Source organism: Falco biarmicus, chromosome Z (assembly GCF_023638135.1).
Source record: "Falco biarmicus isolate bFalBia1 chromosome Z, bFalBia1.pri, whole genome shotgun sequence".
In the NCBI taxonomy this organism is placed as follows: Eukaryota; Metazoa; Chordata; class Aves; order Falconiformes; family Falconidae; genus Falco; species Falco biarmicus.
Genome location: NC_079311.1, coordinates 35,241,001 through 35,260,640, shown reverse-complemented (window position 1 = coordinate 35,260,640; position 19,640 = coordinate 35,241,001). Strand labels below are relative to the sequence as shown.

Sequence of the window (19,640 nt, the reverse complement as noted above, 5' to 3'; positions counted from 1 at the left end):
TCTGTACTGCAGAACACATGACTAAAAACAAGGTTGTGAGGTCTACAATGAATCTGAGGTCTACAACTGAGTTCAGAGCTCCCATGAATCTCTCCCACAAAAATGCACTAAAGCAGTAACATACTAAATAATTTAATTTGAAAAAAAAAAACCACCACAAAAACAAAACAACTCCCAACAAGACAAAACACCCCACAACTTCCCAGTCCTAGAACTTTTCTATCTTACAACACAATTGCACACCAACAGGATGGGGGGGTGGGGTAGGTAGGGGTGAGTTTGTGGGGTTTTTTTTTTAATCCTTGTATTTTAAACTCTTAGTTCCCAATAAAATGGAGTTTGCATTGTACAGAATTTAGACAGTCTAACAGCAGGTCTTAGGACGTCCTTACCTAAAGAGTATGGTACCACTTCTACAAAAAGTTTAGCTGGTCATTAGGACTAGAAAGGAGACAAGGACCACCAAACCACAAAAGTAAAAAGTTTTTAGAGACTTAAAATTCTTTTGCAAAGTGTAAATCACCCGAGATGAAAATACTCACCCAGTGGTTTATGCCTACTAGGAAGTACTAACTGCAACTTTCAAACCACTAAAAAGGAGATCATCCACCTTGAAACTTTTAAATAGACTTTAGAAGAAAGTGGTCAGCAACATTTATCCCATAACTCTTTAATACTTAGAATTGTTGCTTACAAAAATAGTCCAACACAGAATTTGGGTTTAGAGAAATTCAAAGTCAGCTTTATACCTGCTTTAAAAATAAACAACTCTGTCCTTGGTTGTGGTACATCAACAGATGTCTGTAATACCCGTTTCACAGCTACCACAGGCACTTTCCTTCTCCCAAGGGAAAGGATATGGCTACTTCCAGAGTTGTAAGGAAGTCTGCTAATACATAGTGGAACCCTGCTGAAGTAACGTTAGGCATTTTGAATGCTCAAGTGCATCTTTTAACCTATTGTTGCATTTGTAGCCACCAGTATAAATTCTTGTTATCACTTTGGAAATTAAGTATTAATCATGGCTTCCCTTTGCCAAAATACTGAAAATGAATTAATATGCACCTGTAATAAAATTCATGTCACCTTTATATTTCACTACTCCAAATAGGGACAGAGTCAGTATTTTCCACCATGACTATATTGTATTTAGTGTTGAGGCTTCCAAAGCTTACAAGAATGTGACTTTTTGTAACAGATTCCACAAAACTTAAGTATTTAATCCTGGAAAAGTTTTGCCATATACAGGTAGGCACTCTCCTCAACACACTGTTTTCTGCTTCTCTAAAAAATAAATATCAAGTTTTTCAACACTCCTGTCCCAAACTCTACAGATCCAAAGAAAACACACATGAAGTGTACCCTCTCTATTTGCATTTGTCCTTCTCACTTCAGATTCATATGTAGTTTTTCTACTACATATGAACACTTTCATGATCTTTTTCCTTGGAAATTATGTACCTTTGAAACTATAAAACCTGTGCTAAGAAACCATGATCCCTTCAAAACCTGAAGTCCTGAAGTAATTACTTCCTTAAAGTTCAGTACAAGTAAGAGCAATCCTTCCTAAAATCATGGCATTTTTCACATCTCTTGTTCATATAACCTTTTACTTATACAGTACTATCACAATCCCTCTCAAAAGGGGTTATTAGAAAGATTGTATCTGTAAGAAACTGAAGTACAATACATCAGACTTACCAATACACCTTTTATCCAGCCAAATTTGACCACTCCTTTGCTATCAGGTATGTAAGTTACAGCTGCCTCCCCAGCTGGTGTGCCTTCATCACCATTCGCATAGCCATCTTCAAAGGGCTCCTTGGGAAAAAAGAACATATAATTTTAAATTATCTTTTCTGTGATTAACAGAGTAGAAAGGGTCTTTGATACTTATGTTGCAAAAAAAACCTGTCTACTCCTGCAAACAGAAAAGTTAAAGAATGACATGACAGATGTTTTAAGCTTTTCCTTTATGTTTCTTGCATGAGGCACATTTCTCAGATTTTAAGCAATAAAAAACCAATTTACGCAGACAATTTAGGTATTCCGCTTCAGTTAGAGTAAACTGTTAGCACTCAGAATAATAAATATTTTTAAGAATCAGTCCCGCAGCCCAAAGAAACAAACACCTGGTCTTTTAGAAAAAGAGCTATGAGATTTCAAATGCAGCAACTTCTACAGCACAGGAAGTTTCCTTCTTAATCTGAAAGCCTACACTGTTCTACCACAAGTTACTGGTCTCAACTATAGCATTTTCTGTTGTTCAGACTTAGCTGCCATTTGATCAATTTTTCAAGAAATAAATTATTCACTTCCCTGTAAACTATTCTACTATTCATTGTAAGGTGATGCTGTTAAAAAGAAAGGTGGGAGAGTGGCATTGGAGGGAGAAGAAAGAAAAGTCTCTTCCCAGACATTCTTCCTTGTTTAAAAGGGAAAGATGACAGATGCAAAAAACATCACTCCCATGGACTAAGACCATCTTGTGGCTTTTCTTTACAATTCAACTCTGAGCCTTACAATGAAGAAATCTTAAGTTTTTATATATATTAAAAATATACGTGTATATACAAATATTTGTTGCATGCTTGCTTTTCCAAGAGGCAGTTTTGTTTTGCCAAGCCAGGCAAACACCTGAACATTTAACTCAAACATTTCCTACATTTGCTGTAAGAAACCTGCAGGAAGCACTCTAAGCAAGTATGCCATCCAAGGCAAAAAGACTGAATATACTAGAAAGACCCTGAATACCATTCAAAGAATACTATTCAACAAAACAGCTCAAGCAGTATTTGTGCTTGACCATCAGCACGAACTCCAGAGGAAAAATTTACAGAACTGTCACTTACAAAGTGTTTCATCCATATCCCCTTGCAATCAGCAGAAAACATACCAATCAAATGAAAAAAATAATAAAACACTGTCAACCTTATCCAAAGGTCATTAGCACAGATTGATGCCCATGCTTCTCTCACCAATTCTACATTATGAAACACTCATAATAACAGGCGTACTTGCAACACATCTGGAGATCCCCTATGGTGTAAGCTTTCCACCAGCAGGCAGAATCATGATCACTTTCCAGATCATTATCTTTAACAGACATCTTTCTTTAGTAGGTTTTCTTGTCTCCGGAAGGAATTAAAAAAAAAAAAAATGTATGTTACATGTATATATGTATTTTTATATGTGTTATATATATATAATGTATTGTATACATTAAACAAGAGGACAAAAAGAAACATTAACTGGGAATGACCCAGTTTACTGAACTGCAGTTCTTCTAAATAGAACTAATGCCTGTAACTTGTTGGAAGATGTGCACAGCCCTTGACCTGATCAATCTATTGATTTGCTGACTACCTGCATTCAGGCACTCAAGCTTAAATTAAATCAAGGAAGTAGTGGTGTGTTATCTATTTAGAGTGGTAAGAACAGTGAGGACCAAAAGGAGAATTAACATGCTTCTACATTTAAGAGTTTACACATAATTATCTCTAGCATCTCTTATGTCAAGAAGCAGAACAATAATAAACTATTTTTAATTGCATATATACAGCTACAAGCCACTCATTTGCTGAGCCTATGCTGACCTGCATAAGCAGTCACTGAGGAAATGGAAAGCCATCTGATCAGGCTCCTCACCCAACCTGGGACACACCTGAAGCTCACAACAGCAAAGAACAGGCCTACATACTGTCCTGCTCCTATACCCTCGAGTACTTGCCCTTCAGATGACTTTCCTAGAAATGCAGGAATAAATGTCAAAACTCTTTCTAGGTATTAACATCTCCCTCACCAGAGATTCTGCTGTGTCGAGCAGTACTTTGCAGAAGTTTCTCACTGCTTCTTCCCCACCCCTTCAGAATTGGGGAGGAAAAAAGGAAAAAAATTACATTTAAACAAAGGACAGAAATGAACATGTTCACAACCATGACAACAAAGCCTCCAGTCAAGCATGCAATAGTGTAACTGTTATTATTCCTTCATATAAAAATCCATTCTTATTTCCAACAGTAAAGCATTGAATTATATTTGCAACAAACAATTCTACAGTATGAAATAAAGGGATTCACATTTATATTATCTAAGCAGTTTTTATGCTTTGGCCAGGAAAACTGCCAATTTGGTAACATCTTCTGGTATTACAAAAAGGCATGTCATGTCTAATAAGAAACAGTAAAACTGTTCTCTGAAGACTGGTCAGGGAGGATCAAGAAAGGGCTAGAAGAAAGCAGCATCTTCATGTCCTATAATATTGAAACATTATATGCAACTAAAGCAGTGAAACCTGTAATACTGAGTCACAATGCTTACTTTTTTTTAAAAAACAAGTCTTAAGTTTTCATTTATTGCACATTTACGTTTTACAAGAAGGTGGAAAATATCCTGGCATCCAGTGTAAGAGACAACTATATTCTTCAGTTTATGACGAGGGCTGGCCAGGTATTGGTAGAACCTGCACACATTGACAAGATGACCTCCAGAGGTCACTTTCAACCTCAACCATCATGTGATAGCTATGCATGTTATTATAGTGCTCAAACAAGCCCATATCTCAGCCTGTTGTTTTCTGGGAAGGAGATAACTCAAAATATCAGCTGCAAGCTGTTATCAGTTACCAGATCAGCTCCAAGATATGCACACTACAAACACAAGAAAGTTTTGTTCTGTATGACTTGTCTCTCCACACTATGCAATATTTCTAAGGAAAATATTAATGAAGCACATGCAAAATGTAATAACTGAAAGGTTATTGCTGGTTATCAGTGCTACTGGGTGCCCAATAAAGCACCCAGTGAGAACATATATTACAAAGCGTGGGCACAAAAGATTTCCACTGCACCAGACTCCAAGTTCAGCCTTTTAATGCAAGATTAAGAAAGCACCATGTTCTCAGCTGTAAATTAACCACGCGTATTATTTTTCATGCTTGTGCTCATGAGGAAACAATGCTTCTACTTAAGTCACATACTGAATGGGGAAAAAAAAAGCACTAGCCCTATTTTACAACAAATTCGGTAAGACCTTCTTAAACAGTAGAACACACTAACACTGTGGATTTGGAGGGGGTATAACAAAAGGAGAAAGAAATGAGAAGGTTTTAGCATTTCAGATCAGAAATGTTCTTATTAACACAACTTCTTAATCAAAATAGTGTCTTTTATCTAATCAGTCCAAAGAACACTCACAGTTATGATGTTGACTTCCACTGTTAAAAGGAAAAATAAAATACATTTACATGTTGACAATTCTATCAAACCCATAGAAATCTGGCCAGCAACAGTTAAATTCTGCTCCTACACAGAAATTTCCATTGCTGTATCACAATGCACTGAGTACAGATAATCTACTATTTCATCTCCAGTACTGGATCACAACAATAAGTTATTTGTGGCAATTGTGAATAGCCTCCACATTTATTAGAAGTGGATTAGTAATGAGAAAAGACTTATTAGCCCAAAGAGATCTGAGATTTTTCACACACGGCTTGAAATACACTGGTGCATGGAAAAGTTTCTCATTGGTAAAACTGCTATTTAGTTTTACCCAGAGTTCTTGATAGCAGTGTATGTCATGCAGCACATTGTGGTGAACTTACCTAGATCCCATCTTAAAGGCAACATACTTCAGCTCTGTAGAACTGTATGAGGTGGTACCAGAATAAACACATGAATTCTGCTGTTGCTTCTTTTCAAGTATCACAACATGGAAGCCCCCAGTAAAGGACAGGTTAACCACCAAGTTTTTATCTAAGACTAAATGTTTCTTCTTCAGGCTGACCACAGCGGTCTGCCCAATTTGACCTGTCCCAAGCAGTAACTAATTTCTTAAGCTAGCCCTTCCAAATGCCATTACTCTGATGAGCAAGTCTTCCACATTCCCTCTGGAGGGAACTTTTGGATTCTTCCACCTCACCTGTGACATTTCTAATGATCTGATTAAAAGGTTTAAGTGCTAGATATACTGTATGCATAGCATAACCAGACAGAATAATTCTGCCAACATAGGTGTTTACCTCTGATGCAACAGTGACAACTTCTGCAGTTTGTACTGGTACAAATACATTTAAGTGTGATACTATACTGCAAAGAATAATCCAGCTATTAAACGCCGACTGTAGGACACTAAACTTTATCAAACATCTGTTCATTAAACACTGCTTTTGCAGTATGCTAACATTTGCAGTCATAAAATTCCCAGTTTGTGCCTAAGGGTTTATGCTTTAATGCTTTTATCTAACCAGTGATGAAAGAAACCAAGAGCACTGTGTTTCCTTTCCAAAATGTCTCAATCTTTATAGAATGTTTTTAAGCACATTGCTGTCCACAGACATGGAGTCCTGCGATTAACACTTTATCAACAGAAGTCTCAAATTTGGTTGTCTGACAGAGTATAAACTATTTCAGTATTTAAATATGCAAGAAGAAAAATAAGTTCTTACCAGTCTTTGACCTGATCTGGTGACACTGACTGCTGTTTGTAACCATTTTTCCAATCAACCACTGTTCAAAATGGCTGAGATACTGCTGTTAACTTTGCCCTGTAAACTAACAGCAAATCAGGGAGTTTTTAATACCAAGTTTGAAAAACACCTCTGCCAGGTCTGAGAGTTTCCAAGTGGTTTTTTTAAGGGAAGTAAACAGCTTCAGAAGGCAGTGCACGTTGTTGGTAATTACTTTCAAGATACCTTACTCCACATAGCACTCTCTCAACAGTCAGTACTGGCATGGACAGCCTGTTTTGTGAGCTAGCGACACTAGCAATACCGATGTTGACAAATAGCAATTTTCTGCTTCATACTGATCTGTTCCAGAAGTGTTAACCCTAAAGCTTTGTTCAGATACCTGCATTACTTTCATTTATGCCACAATGAATTTACCTAAGCCTCCTTCCCATTAAAACCCCAGAATATACAGTAAATATTAATATCCAAAACCTAGTGAAACAGTTACTTCTCAAGAAAGGCTATTTTCTACTTAGACCTATCAAACAATGCAGAAAAATCTTGTTATACCTAGGAACTGGAAATAACAGAACTGAAACTCAATGCCTATAAAAGCAAAGTAATAAGGGAAAAACCCATATGATGTCTAATTCTGTCACTACTCTTAGAAGAATTCTTTTTTCTGGCGTACCCTAAACAGTCTGAGAAAATTATCACCTTTTTACACAGTTAACAGTTGAAGAGAAAGTATTATAAACCCAGGAAAATAGTTATGTAATGAGTAAACCAAGAGAAAAAAAATCAGATCTCTAGTAGATTTGAACTTAATATTGCATGTAGTTCCAGTTCTTCCTCACCACTCCTCTGCTGCGATAAGGATGGCGATATGGTTATCTAAGAACGTGTGCCCAGCTCTCGATTAATGCATCATAATAGCCCTCCTGCTGAGAGAGCAGTGGAAGTGCAAATTCTTAAAGAGTTCTACAACTTAATTACATCACCATTTTACATCTTACCAACAGATGCAATAGTCTAAATCTTCAGTACTGCAAACAGGGTGATAATCCGAGTGAACAGTTACCCTTCACTTAAAGATTGCTACTGAAAAGTAGCTTCCACAGACACTTTGAATAGTTTACAAAATTTTGGTAATTCTTTAGTTAAAAATAGATTTGCCAAGCTAGCAAAACAGATTCAGGTTCTTCAGGAGTTAAATGGGAAACTTAAGTTATTAGTATTGCTGCCAATGGGAAATACCCAGTCAGGTAGCACATGCAAAAGAAAACATAGCAGAAGACCTGTTCAAGACATGTCCATCTGCCTGAACACTTTCTTAGTACCTTCTTTAAAAAACAAACTTTAAAACCACGCACCTTCAGGAAACACTGCTAGTCACTGTGCAATGACTAGCTGTTGACAGCAGTTCAGAAAATTCAGCAGCCATCTTAGGTACTTGACTGCTTGGTTTTAAACCAGGAACAAATTAGCAAATTTGCTAATAGAATTTTTAATTCCCACCCCTTGTTTGAGGCACATGTAAAATGCTGCTACTATATAGGACTGTAAAGATACTGCAGCCACAAATCTAAAAAAAACACCCTACTAACTTGTTAAATGGCACCCAGAAGTTACATATAGCAACAGGACGCATATTACCCAGATAAAACATGACCTGTTCTTAAAGTTCAGGATTCCTTGGAATTAAACATGAACAAACTTCAACCATTTGTTAATCACCACAAAGGAAAGCCTTTTGAGGTTTGCAGCCAAGAGACCAAAACTTAAGTGGTTTGGCTATACTACCTTATCTACAATTACAAATTTTAAAATATAGCGACAAATGCTTTTGGCATCCACTTCCAGAGATTTTAAAAGAGATTGCATCAAACACTGAATGTTAATGTTATCTTAAGCTGAAATTAAAGTATGTTGTATTTTGATTACAGCAGAACAATTTTAAACAAAATAAATTTATAGTTACAATTAACATGTCAACTGAAGAATTAGCCAGCTACATCTCTGCCATCAGCTTGTATTTCATTGTCTTGCAACTCAATAGTGCTTTTAACAGAGAAATATTAAGCAGTATTTTGTGTGTGTATTTATACATTCTGATTTTAAAAGCCCTTTTTACTTTAATTCTTTCAAACTTTTCATCCATTCTTCCCCCCAACTCTTAGAAGTAGTATGATGCACTAACCAGGCTAACAAGGTTGTTAAATTAAGAAACAGGAAATTGATTTCAGTTCAGGAGTTCTTGCACTGTGGTATACTTACGCAAAATAGACAGGAACCTTGTTTATAAAGCTCACCACTGCTTAACATGTCACATACATGTTTTTTTACTGATCCCTAAGCTTACTAACCACATGGAGGCTATGGACTATGTGATAGATACAAATTGCAGTCTGGGATTGCTTGAAGGAAAAGATCTGGTATCAATTCAAATATGCAGCAACAGCAAAACTGCCCATATTTAAAGTGTGCTTCAATTTGTGAAAATAGTGATCTTCGTGAACTTGATTGTCATAGCAGTATTCCAGAGACACCAACTTATGTCACTTAAGAAATCCAGGCATCAGAACACCGTGTAATATTCCAAGCGGGATGTCATTCCTTCTTTTCTACCTGCTTTCTCTACTGCATCACCAGGTGTTTTGAGTTTACAGCCCTTTATAAGCAAATGAAAAGTTTCAATGCTTTCCTAAGCATCCTGTCAGAATAAGGTCTCTCTCAAGGTAGATTACTAATCAGTTCCTCTGGAAACTGTGTCAACACCATTTGATCTAGGTGTCCTAACATCAGCACAGGAAGTTCAGATTCTGATATTTGCATTCCTAACAGAGAAGGACTAGCCATATTTACATAAGAAAAGTTCCAGAGGAAAGCACTGAAGTCTAGATAACCATGCAAAGGCTGAGATTTGAAAGCCTGCAGCCAGTATGGTGTGACCAGATGGAATCCTTTCAAGTAGTTTTTACAAGTGACATGGCAGCTAAGTATTTTTGACATCTGCAGCTATGCAACAGCAGTATCCTATCTGTCATATAAATAGTTTTTGTATGGAGAAAAAAATTACATTACTTAAACAAGCATTCTGCAGAAGTATTAAGATAAAGAAAACTTCCTCTATCTTCACATCTCGGTTCATACATCCCTCTACAAACACAGGACAATACAAACACTCTGGGCAAGCTGATCATGGGAATTACAGACAAATGAGAAGACCTCTGTTCAGCAGCTATGCAGTGTGGTTGCACCATGGCAGACCCACAATGCTTATGTTCTGCACTCCCAGAAATATTGTAGGCAAAGTGAGACCTTCCTGTCAAGGAACAGTAATATGGTCTGCCACCATAAAAAAAACAAAACAAAAAAAAACAAAAAAACCAAAACACAAACAAAACCCACAACACAACAACCAAAAACTTCCTTCACCAATCTCTCCACTTCTACTTAACAGGAAATTGCACTTACCTTCTAGTCACAAAAAAGAAGGCATGGCTTCCTGCACAAGCATAGGCACAACCAATCCATACAGCTCAAGAGGAAGAAATATACATTATCTGCTTCACACCTCAAGACTACACCTCAGTTCTGCTTTTGTTGGGTCACTCCTCTCTTGCCTTCTCTGGAATCAAACTACTAGTTTCCCTACTGCAACAATGTATTTCATCCTTTCCAGAAGAACCATTGTACTGTGAATAATTACCAACTTAGTTATTCATTACTGCACACAGACTTGTCATTCCTCTTGATATTCATCGGCATAAGAAGAGAAATCACACTTCTAAGGAAAACAGACCCAGGCTTGGAACTCCGGTAGTTTTCACTTGATTACTTGAAAAACATAACCCTGATGCATCTCTAATGGTTACAGACCTTTTAACTGTTTAATAAAATTTTCTTCTCTAGAATTAAGCAGATGCAGCATTTGATTGCATAAGAGCTGAATTAAATCCTATTAGCAAACACCTTGCATAGCAGTTTTGCATATTCAGGTATAGTCCAAGAAATATGATGTTCTGTATGTAAGTACAAAAAAATTCATTTCAGTCTTGCTCAAGAACTTTGTTTAAAACAGCAAATTCCCAAGTTGTCTTCTATGCTGTACCTGAAAAAAAGACTAACATGAAAGCTGAAAGGTGTTAAGAGCAAGAATACTTCCATCTACTTCTGCAAAACAGAATGCTGCACTTTCTATTCAAGAGGTGGAGGATGGGGAGCAAGTGTACCATACTACGCAGCCCTACCCTTCATAAAACTTTTCATTTTAATTAGAAGCCTAGTTCTAACTGTAGGAAGTTCATGAAAAATTACATTTAACCTACTGTCTCACAATAGACTAAACAGCCCACCAAAATAAGTCTTAAATATCAATTAAGTACTCCTGATACTTAACATCATGCCATGAAACTACAGGTACAGCCCCTGAGCTCTGATCAGAGCTGGTACATTCACGCAGCACAGCACTTACTTGTACATTAAAGCTAGAGCTGCCAAAATGCTTCCACCTCAAGAGCAGTATCACTCAGAACAATCTTAGGACTAAACCCTTGGACTAAGTTGAAAAATTAACCTAGCATCAGTCTATTCACTGCTGAAAGACTTTGCTATTCTCTTCGAATTAAAAAAACCCAACTGCGTAATCTGAAATAGAAGCAGTTCGTTTGAAGAAAGCTAACTAGCAAAATGAAGATGCAAGAGAAAAGCTTCCTTGTTAAAGTGGAATTTAAAACTTTTTTTAATCACCATATCTTTAACTCAGTTCACTTGATTAGACACAGATAACACATCTAAGGTAGTTTTTATACATAACAAGAAATTTCTGTAAGATTATCAGACCTCAGCAGCATGCTCAAGCGTAGAAATAAATCAAAGACATTCCATGCACTCAAGCTGCAAGAACTAGATAGAACCATATGCCTTTCATTATTTTGGAAAGTATGTCAATTCTTTTAAAAAAGTCTTAGAAGTGAGCAAATTGTGACTATTACCTACACCAAGAAAGGGGGTGGGGAATGGGTTGGAAGTTCTTCATGTATGAACATTATATGGGTTTTTTTCAGGAAAAAATCTTAAGGATGCGACAGAAAATGCAGTATGCTGGTTTGAATTACTCCCAAGATATTGATCTTGTCAACCTCCTCCTCTGCAAGAATGGAAGTTATTTGAGGTCCAATCAAATACACTACCAAAATGGAAAATTTCTATCTGAAGATTCATTCTGCACCACCTTCTTTAACGGGTTCTGAAATAGCTTATGCTGAAAGATAAGCTGCCCAGCTAGAGAGAACTTAATGAGTTACTGCTATGCTTTCAGGTTCTGGTCTTGAACTAGTCATTGATACTGACAATGTACCAGCTACTAAAAAACCCACAAGCTCTTCTGAACAGGCACTACCTCCTTCCTTCCCTTCCTAGCTGCTCTCTTCCAGCAAATTACAATGCCTTTGCTTCTAATGTAGGTACTCAAGGGGTTCACAGTGCATTGCAGCAGACTCCAAGGGGTACACAAAAATCCACTGTAAGTTTGGGAAGAAAATATTTTGTGTAGCATCAATAAAGTACAAATGATTTCTGGAAGTATTTCATCTTCATCTCATCCTTTAATTTTTATTTTGTATCATAAGTAACAGTACAGTAGTATTAATTTTTAAGTAAAAAAATGTATATTAAGGGTGTATGCTCAGAAATTTTTACTGATATGAGTGTGCAGTCAAAAGACTGTGGAGACCACTGGTGTATTGGATAAGGGACCACACTCACCAGTGCAAGATCTTGCAGGTGGGGGCAGTGTTTGACTTCTGTGAATCAGGTTTGTTCCCAGATCCAACCCAAAAAGACAAACATCACCATAAGAGACAGCACAAAAACTTACCCGTCAGCAGCAGCCCACACCTGTGCTGTCAAACTGTTAACAGCACTCAAGTAATTTCCATGGAACAAAGCAAAACCTAAGTACTAAAACAGTTATTGCAGTTTGCTGGAGACAGTTCCACGAGTTCCGGTATTAACAGGTGTTTTGGACTAAAGACTTACCACAAAGATCAGATAAGAGAGATTCACACCCCAAGCAATGTAAAATTAAAAAATACACATGGTCCTTAAATCATACTAGACCTCCAGAATTTGTATTTTGTATTTCTGCAAATACAGCAGTATGGGTTTTTTCCCCTAGATGAAGATGGAGGTAATTAAGTTGGGTGTCAGAATAAGCAAAGTGAGGACTCTCCACAGAGACTGAAAAAGTGTAAAAAGATCATTCTGCATGATGCTAGTAAAGCCTCATCTGAGTACAGGTGCATTGAGATCACTGTTTTTCAAAAGTGACAAATGAGAACAGTTACAAAGTAAAGGCTTCTAGGATGTCCAAGAACACAGAGACCAAGGCTAGAAGAGTTTCTTTTGTTTTAATTTAGTACAACAAAGTTCAGAAAGAAAATTCAAGTTCTGCTTACAAACATAAAAGAGAGCAAAAAGGAAAAGCAGATATCCAAATTAAATCACACTAACTCAAGAACTAAGAGACCTCCTGACTGTAAGCAAGATTCAGCAAGGTAGTATAATAATCAACTATATGCAAGAGGGTCTCAGTCTTCCAGCAGAGGGGAGGAAGGAGTTCATAAAGCAAATCTTACATAAGATGGTCAGCTAACTTGCTAGCCTAGAATCATCTTTAGCTGAGCTCTTTTCTTTACAGGCTAAGCAGACACAAACCAAGAACAAGAAAAAAACCAAAACACAAACCAAATAAAACCTCAAATGTTAGAGGTGCAGCAGTTGTTTAAGAGACAATGCATTCTTTGTTAAAAAGCAGTGCCAGCTCAGCCTTGTCACTGTGCTTAAGTTAAACATTTTATCACATAACAGGAACAACTGCAATGTTCAAGAAAATACAAATCAAAGCCAAAAAGGTAGTTTACAAAAATCACTCAACTCAAGCAAAAACAAACAAAACCTCTTGAATCCTGCATTGAGACTATTCATAAGGCCTTCTTTCTTACTGCTGTCTCCACATTCAGAGAACTGCATAGATTTCTATGTGGGAGGAAGCACAGCACACTTGTCTTTTAACTGCCTCCGGGGGTTTTTCTGCTTTGTTTTTTAATTTGGGCTGGGAGGGTGAGGGTGGTGTAAAAATCTTCCTCCGAGATCACTACCTTCTAGTCTGTCAAGGGAATCAACGAGTACTCTGTATTTAACAAACAACAGAACAAAGCTACCAGTAGAGGGCATGGTTCACACAACAGCTGTTTATCACAGCCGTATATGACTGCACAAAGGACATCTCAAATCAGAATCTTCATACTGTGAAGTTTATTCTTCCATAAAAATAAGCTCCCCGATTAAAGCAATGCTATACAGAAAAATTTTAAGTTAATGGATAGTGGTAGATTACTAAAACACAGTCCAATTCTGAATACTTAAAAAATATTCACCTTCCAGAACCATAAAGTCCACACATTATAGCACACGTTGAGGAACACATGAAGACAAATACAATGTCTTTTACAGGCTATAGCTTTACTTGCAGATGTAGCTAACCTAGGCAAAGCATACATTCCTAAACTGTAAGATAGAAAAAAGAAAATAAGAAAAGCTAGGACACTTTTAATCTTCCTACTCTCTGAAGGCAGGGTTCCCCCCCTCCAGAGGTCAGAGGTCACCACTGCAACAAAAACCCAAACACTGTGGTATGCTGTTTCCCCTCCCACTTCTTTATTAATAGCTATCTTCTCACCACTACATCTCTGGAGACTAATGCTCCTGCAAAACATCACCTAACCTACAAGATTAACAATTGTAATAGCATCACCAAATTCCCTCTGTCATCCCTCTGAAGCTGGGTAAAGTTAATGCACACCAATTAGGTAAGCAACTGATTGATCACTTTGACCATCTGCAGCCAATGCTATATGAAGGCAAGATTCCTCACTTGAAATTTAACATGACAGATGAAGATCAGCAGTATGCAATTCATCCACTTCAGACTACTAAGAATCACCCAGCTATGTTTCCACAACCAGTTTCAAGAACAATCCCTTTCTTTTCTACCAGAAAAGCCACTGCTGGAACAACCACATGAAACCTGAGGTGGTGAAGACACCTATCCTACCAGGACAAGACAAACTCTTGTCAAAAGGTAGACCTTCTGCACATGCATGTGCACCTTCTTCAAACAGCACACCTTCCAACAGTGCTTTTCTGTGAGAACAGTATTTAGTAGAGTTAGACATATGAATCTTGTAAACAAAACAAAGGAAAAAATATGGTCTATAATTGGCACTAGCATCAACATTACTGTAACACTGCCTCACAACATTTATTTACCTTTTAAAAGGGGAAAAAAAGCACAAACTAACCATGAGATGAAATTATTACATTCAATACAGTGAACCACACTGATGGTGAACACATTTTTGGATCAGTCTTACACCAAGTAACTGTCAAATTTGATGTGCTGGGTCAAGAAGCAGGGGCATAACAATAGGTCTTTACATAGTACCAATTACATAAAATTTGCACTAGGATGTTTATACCAGCTGCCCTACTGCATCTTTGACATAGATGCTGTACAAGTTAGAAGAAAGCTAGCTAAAGGGCAAGCTTAACTTTTCTAGTTCTTAAAAAAAAAAATCAGTGAAATACTTTAATGCATAGTATTATTCAACACTAGAGATAATTACTGTCTGCCTTCAGTTCCTGCTGACTCTCTGGGAACTGAGACAATAAGCTCCCTGAAACACAGTGAAAAAAGCATAGTAAGTTTGTGAACATCTTCCATATGAAAGTATGGCACCATCATGATTTAAAAGTTATCAGCACTCTGTGTGAGAAATCAAGTACATAATCACAGACGTGGTACATTTTACACTCCAGAGACTGAAAAAAAAAGGTAGGTATCCAATGCTATTAGTATGCACAACACACCCTTATTAAAAATATTTTTGTTCAAGTTTATCTTGCAAACTGTTTTGCTAAATCTGAAGTGAAAATCATTGTTTTCCTTGTTCATATAAGCCTAAATGCTTGCCAACACATTAATTACTTTGGAAATTAAACATCCTGCGACAGAACAGATGATTTACTATGCAGAACTTCAACTTAACTTCTGAAGTATATACCATTACAGCTTTAGAGATTAATACTTAAGTATAGTATCAAATGTAACTGAAATTGCATATTTTAATTCCCACCCTTTTTTGGGGGGGGCGGGGGGGGGGGGGGTGGTGAAGGACAACACAGCAGACAGGACATGACTTTAAAAAGATAATTAATGTAGACAGCTATACACACTGCAGAACAAGTTTATGACATTTGAGAAATTGATCATTTGAGTTAATTAATGCTCACAATGAAACTGTTCTGATAATAATCCTTTAACTAGGTCACCTACAGCTCTTCTATGCCACAAGCTAAAAGAAAATTGCTTGCCATACATTCCTTCTTTATGAGGAAATTACACTTTTAGAAACTATAGTTCCAAAATAAGTTAGACTCCACACTGAACTGTCTTAATGGCGTCATAAAGAGCTTTCTCAACTGCTGCAATATAAACACACCAAAAACCTATCTGCCAGACTTAGAAATTCAAATAATGTTCTGCTTACACAACGGAGTATCTAACAACCTGGTCACCCCATCATGGACCAAGAGTTAGAAAATAGGGAGAAGAAAAAAGCCCAAAAACACAACAAACCCCAACAGTGTATTTTCCCATATATTACATGGTTTATTTATAGCACGCACAAGACAGTAATTGCCAACTTCCATTCCTTATCAGATGGATTAGGAATAATACAGATTCATACTACAGAACATCATTCAACTAGATCAGGAAAGGACCTGACAGGCAAGAGTGATCTGCTCTTACGGTTAGTAATTATTTTGATATCTAATCTTAGATGTTGCAAGTAAGCATCTCTATAGCACACCGAACAATGATTTGTATCAGATGAAGTCAGTTTCAAAAAAAAACTTAAAAGAATCACCACACTACCCAAAAAACTCCACAGTACAGAGGTGCTGAGCTGCCTAATAATGGCATGAAACAGGACAGTCTCAAAAGAACATCAATTTTCTCACTGAACTCCACCTACAAGGAGTGAAAGGTGAGATGAAAGAAGTTCTGGAAACAGAATATTCTTCACTTCATTAATATGTAGCCCACGTGCTCCTTTATTTCACTAATCTAGCAGAAAAACCCACTAGAACACGGACTTCTTGGAGCACAGCCAAATACCACGAAGCAATTACCACAACTGCAAGAAAGCAGCATTACAATAGTTTGATCTGGCATCAGTTTAGTCGTGATAATTTGATGTATTTGTTTAGATCGTGATTAAACTAATTCCAGGCTCAGCTAAAGCTTGACTTTTAAGAAAGGCGGCCTATAATGCAAACAACCTTTCACGGCAACTCGTCTCCAATAACATGGTAACTACGCCAAAACAGAAAAAGCTTGACAGACACAGCTTCAAATTTTTTGAAGCCTTGATCATGACGCCCTCACCCGCAGGGCTACTCAGCACGACTAAAAAGGCTCCTTAAGGAGAAGGAGCCTCAGCTGTATCTGTGCAGCCTTCAGCATCACGCCACAGGCTAGTTTGCTTCAGCACTGCGTGCACAGGGAGCTGCATGCGTTTTCAGCTAGTTAGTGAACAAACCTCTCGTCATTACTAGAAGCGTGGACATCCTTCTCTTTTTTTTTTCTAGCATCTCCTGCAAACGTTTGTATTCCCCTTCCCCGACTAATACCTCTCGGAGGCCCCGAATTCCCTATCTGTTGGAAGGCGATATGGACCGTAAATGGAAAACTGCGGCGCCTGTAACAGATCCCTCTCGGCTACGGAGAAAACATTTGCCCCGCAGACCTACAGCTGTAGCTACCTCTCACCACGGTATCTGGGGAGATGGACAGGGCCACCCCACTGCGCCATAAAAAAAAAAAAAATTAAAAAAAAAAGATAAAGACGCTACTGACCCGATGCATTCGCACTGCGTGCGCCTCCTCGAGGCTCAGCGAGCTCTTAGCTTCTTCCCTCCCAGCGCTGCCCACCAGCCCTGAGGCGCGGAGGCGCCGAGCGCGGCCCCGGCGGGGGCACAAGGCAGGGGCCAGGGCCGCCCGGCGCTAAGGCCGCCCGGGGAGGCGGGGGGAGGTACGTGGCGGCCGCTCACCTTGTCCAGCTCATCGTGCAGCTCGGCCAGGCTGGGCCGAATGAGTTTCTCGCCCAGGTCGGCGGCCGTGTGGCGGTAGTGGTCGATGCGGGGCACGGCGTCCATGGTGTTGTGGCCGAAGGTGCGCAGGTAGTAGGTGTTGGTGTGGGTGTCGTAGTAGTAGTGGTGGTGCCCGCCGGAGTGGAGGCTGCCTTCGCTCAGCACCGTGTCACCGCCGTTCTGGAAGCTGACATTGCCGCCTTCCGAGCTGCCGCCCCCCGGCTCGCCGGGGCTGTCGTCGCCAGCGGACGGGTCCACGAAGTTCACCCGAAACCTGCCCTTGGCTTCCTCACTGCCCTTCCCCGCCGCGCTGCCTTCCCCGCTCGCCTTACGGGGCTCCTCGGGCTGGCGGCCGGCGCCTTCGGCCACCAGGTCCACCTGGAACCGGCTCTGGCTCGGCGTGGGCCCCACCGACTTGCCCAGGGTTCCGCCACCCGCCGCATGTTTGCCGTCCTCCGAGCGCCGCTCCTCGCCCGCAGACGCGGCGAGGCCAGGCGGCGGCAGCTGCTGCGGCTTGTCCTCCATGCCTGCCCCTCAGCGACCGAGCACTAGGCGCGGCGGCGCGGGCTGCTCTGAACGCCCCTCGCGGCGGCTCCGCTGCTTTAAACCGCCAACCAGCGCCCGGGGCTGCAGCCCGCCGCAAGCGCCGCGCGCGCCCCGCCCCGCCCCGCCCCGCCCCGCCGCCGCAGCGCCAGGTGATGATGCCGTTGGGGCCACCGCCCCCCCTGCGCGCCCCCTCAGCGGGACCTGGCCCCGCCGCCGCCGCCCCTCTCGCCCCGCACCGGCCGCGCTCTCCCTCCGCCCCCGCCGCCTTCCCGCCCCCGCACGCCTTCCCCCGCAGCGCGCCCGCTACACGAAGGAGCCACCCGCCGCTCTGACAGCGCCACGCGGGGAGGAGCGGCCGCGCCGGGCAAGCCCACCAGGGCTCCAGCAAGAGGGAGCGGCGCGGAGCCCGCGGCCGGCGTGGGGCGGCGTGGGCGGGAAGGAAGCGGCCCCCGGTACCCTGCGCCGCCGCCGCTCCACCTGATCCCCCCTCGGCGGAGGCGGGAACTTGAACGCGGGCCAGCCAGCGCCGGTCCGCCGCCCCCGCTCGGGCGGAGGCGAGATGCGGGGCACCCCCACCGCCGCCGCCTGAGTCCCCAGGCTCCGCCCGCTCTCGGCTGCTGCGGCGGCGGGAGCGCCTCTCCGCCCCACCGGCGGCGCTCGCGAGGGGGAGGGCGGCGGCGGCTCCTCCCCGCCCGCACTATGGCTGCCGCATCCGCCGAGGGGCGGGGGGCCGCGGCGCCCCGGCGCTCGCCCGCCAGTCGAAACCTGCGAGCCCGCTGGCCGCCCCCACATCTCGCGAGAGGAGCGCCGGCGGCGGGGGCTGCGCGGCCCCGCGGGCGGTGGGGCTGCTCGCGCGCCCTCCGTCCCCGCCCGCACCCCGCGGAGGGGCCCGAGCACCCCCGCCCGCCTGCGGCGTTGCGGCAGCAGGGTCGGCGCGCTGCGCACGGCGGGCGAGGCGGCGCCCGCTGTCCTCCTAGTCCTCGGTTGCTGTCCGAGGCGCTCCGCGGGTGAGGGGCCGTCCGCGGGATGGAGGCTGGGCGGACGCGGGGCTCCGATGCCCGGGGAGCCCGGGGGCCTCCGCCGCTGGCGCTGGCTCTGTCCCGCCCGCCGGCCCGGAGCCCTGCAGAACCCCCCATCCCGCTTTGAGCCGCCTCGTGTCGATCCTCGCCGCTCGTTGTCCGGGTGTAAGGGGTCCGGATGTCCGGCTGGGATGCGTTGAGTGCTGTTAAGATGTGTGCTGGCGAGCGAGCGGGGACCAGTACGTGCTGGGGATGCACCGGGCTGTTTGCCCACGGGTACCTTGAATGGGGGCTAAATGAGGAGAGCGGAAGTAGGTGGTCGTTTGAGGGCTGTTTTCACCTTCCAGCCTCCAGATCTCTTCTGAGTGTGCTGTAAAACTCACTTTCTCCTCGCATAATACAGC

The 19,640-nt window shown here is 41.7% G+C and overlaps 1 protein-coding gene across 1 annotated transcript in view; it reads right to left on the bottom strand.

The window, feature by feature from the left end:
- SLC12A2 (solute carrier family 12 member 2) overlaps positions 1-18,331 on the bottom strand; it is a 59,772-nt gene extending 41,441 nt beyond the window's left edge. The window contains exons 1-2 of the mRNA XM_056324566.1: positions 17,633-18,331; positions 1,702-1,821 (exon numbers count right to left, since the gene is read on the bottom strand). Of these exons, the coding sequence (XP_056180541.1) occupies positions 1,702-1,821; positions 17,633-18,196 (684 nt within the window). The 5' untranslated portion in view covers positions 18,197-18,331. The remainder of the gene's footprint in view (positions 1-1,701; positions 1,822-17,632) is intronic.
- Between the last annotated feature and the right edge of the window lie 1,309 nt (positions 18,332-19,640).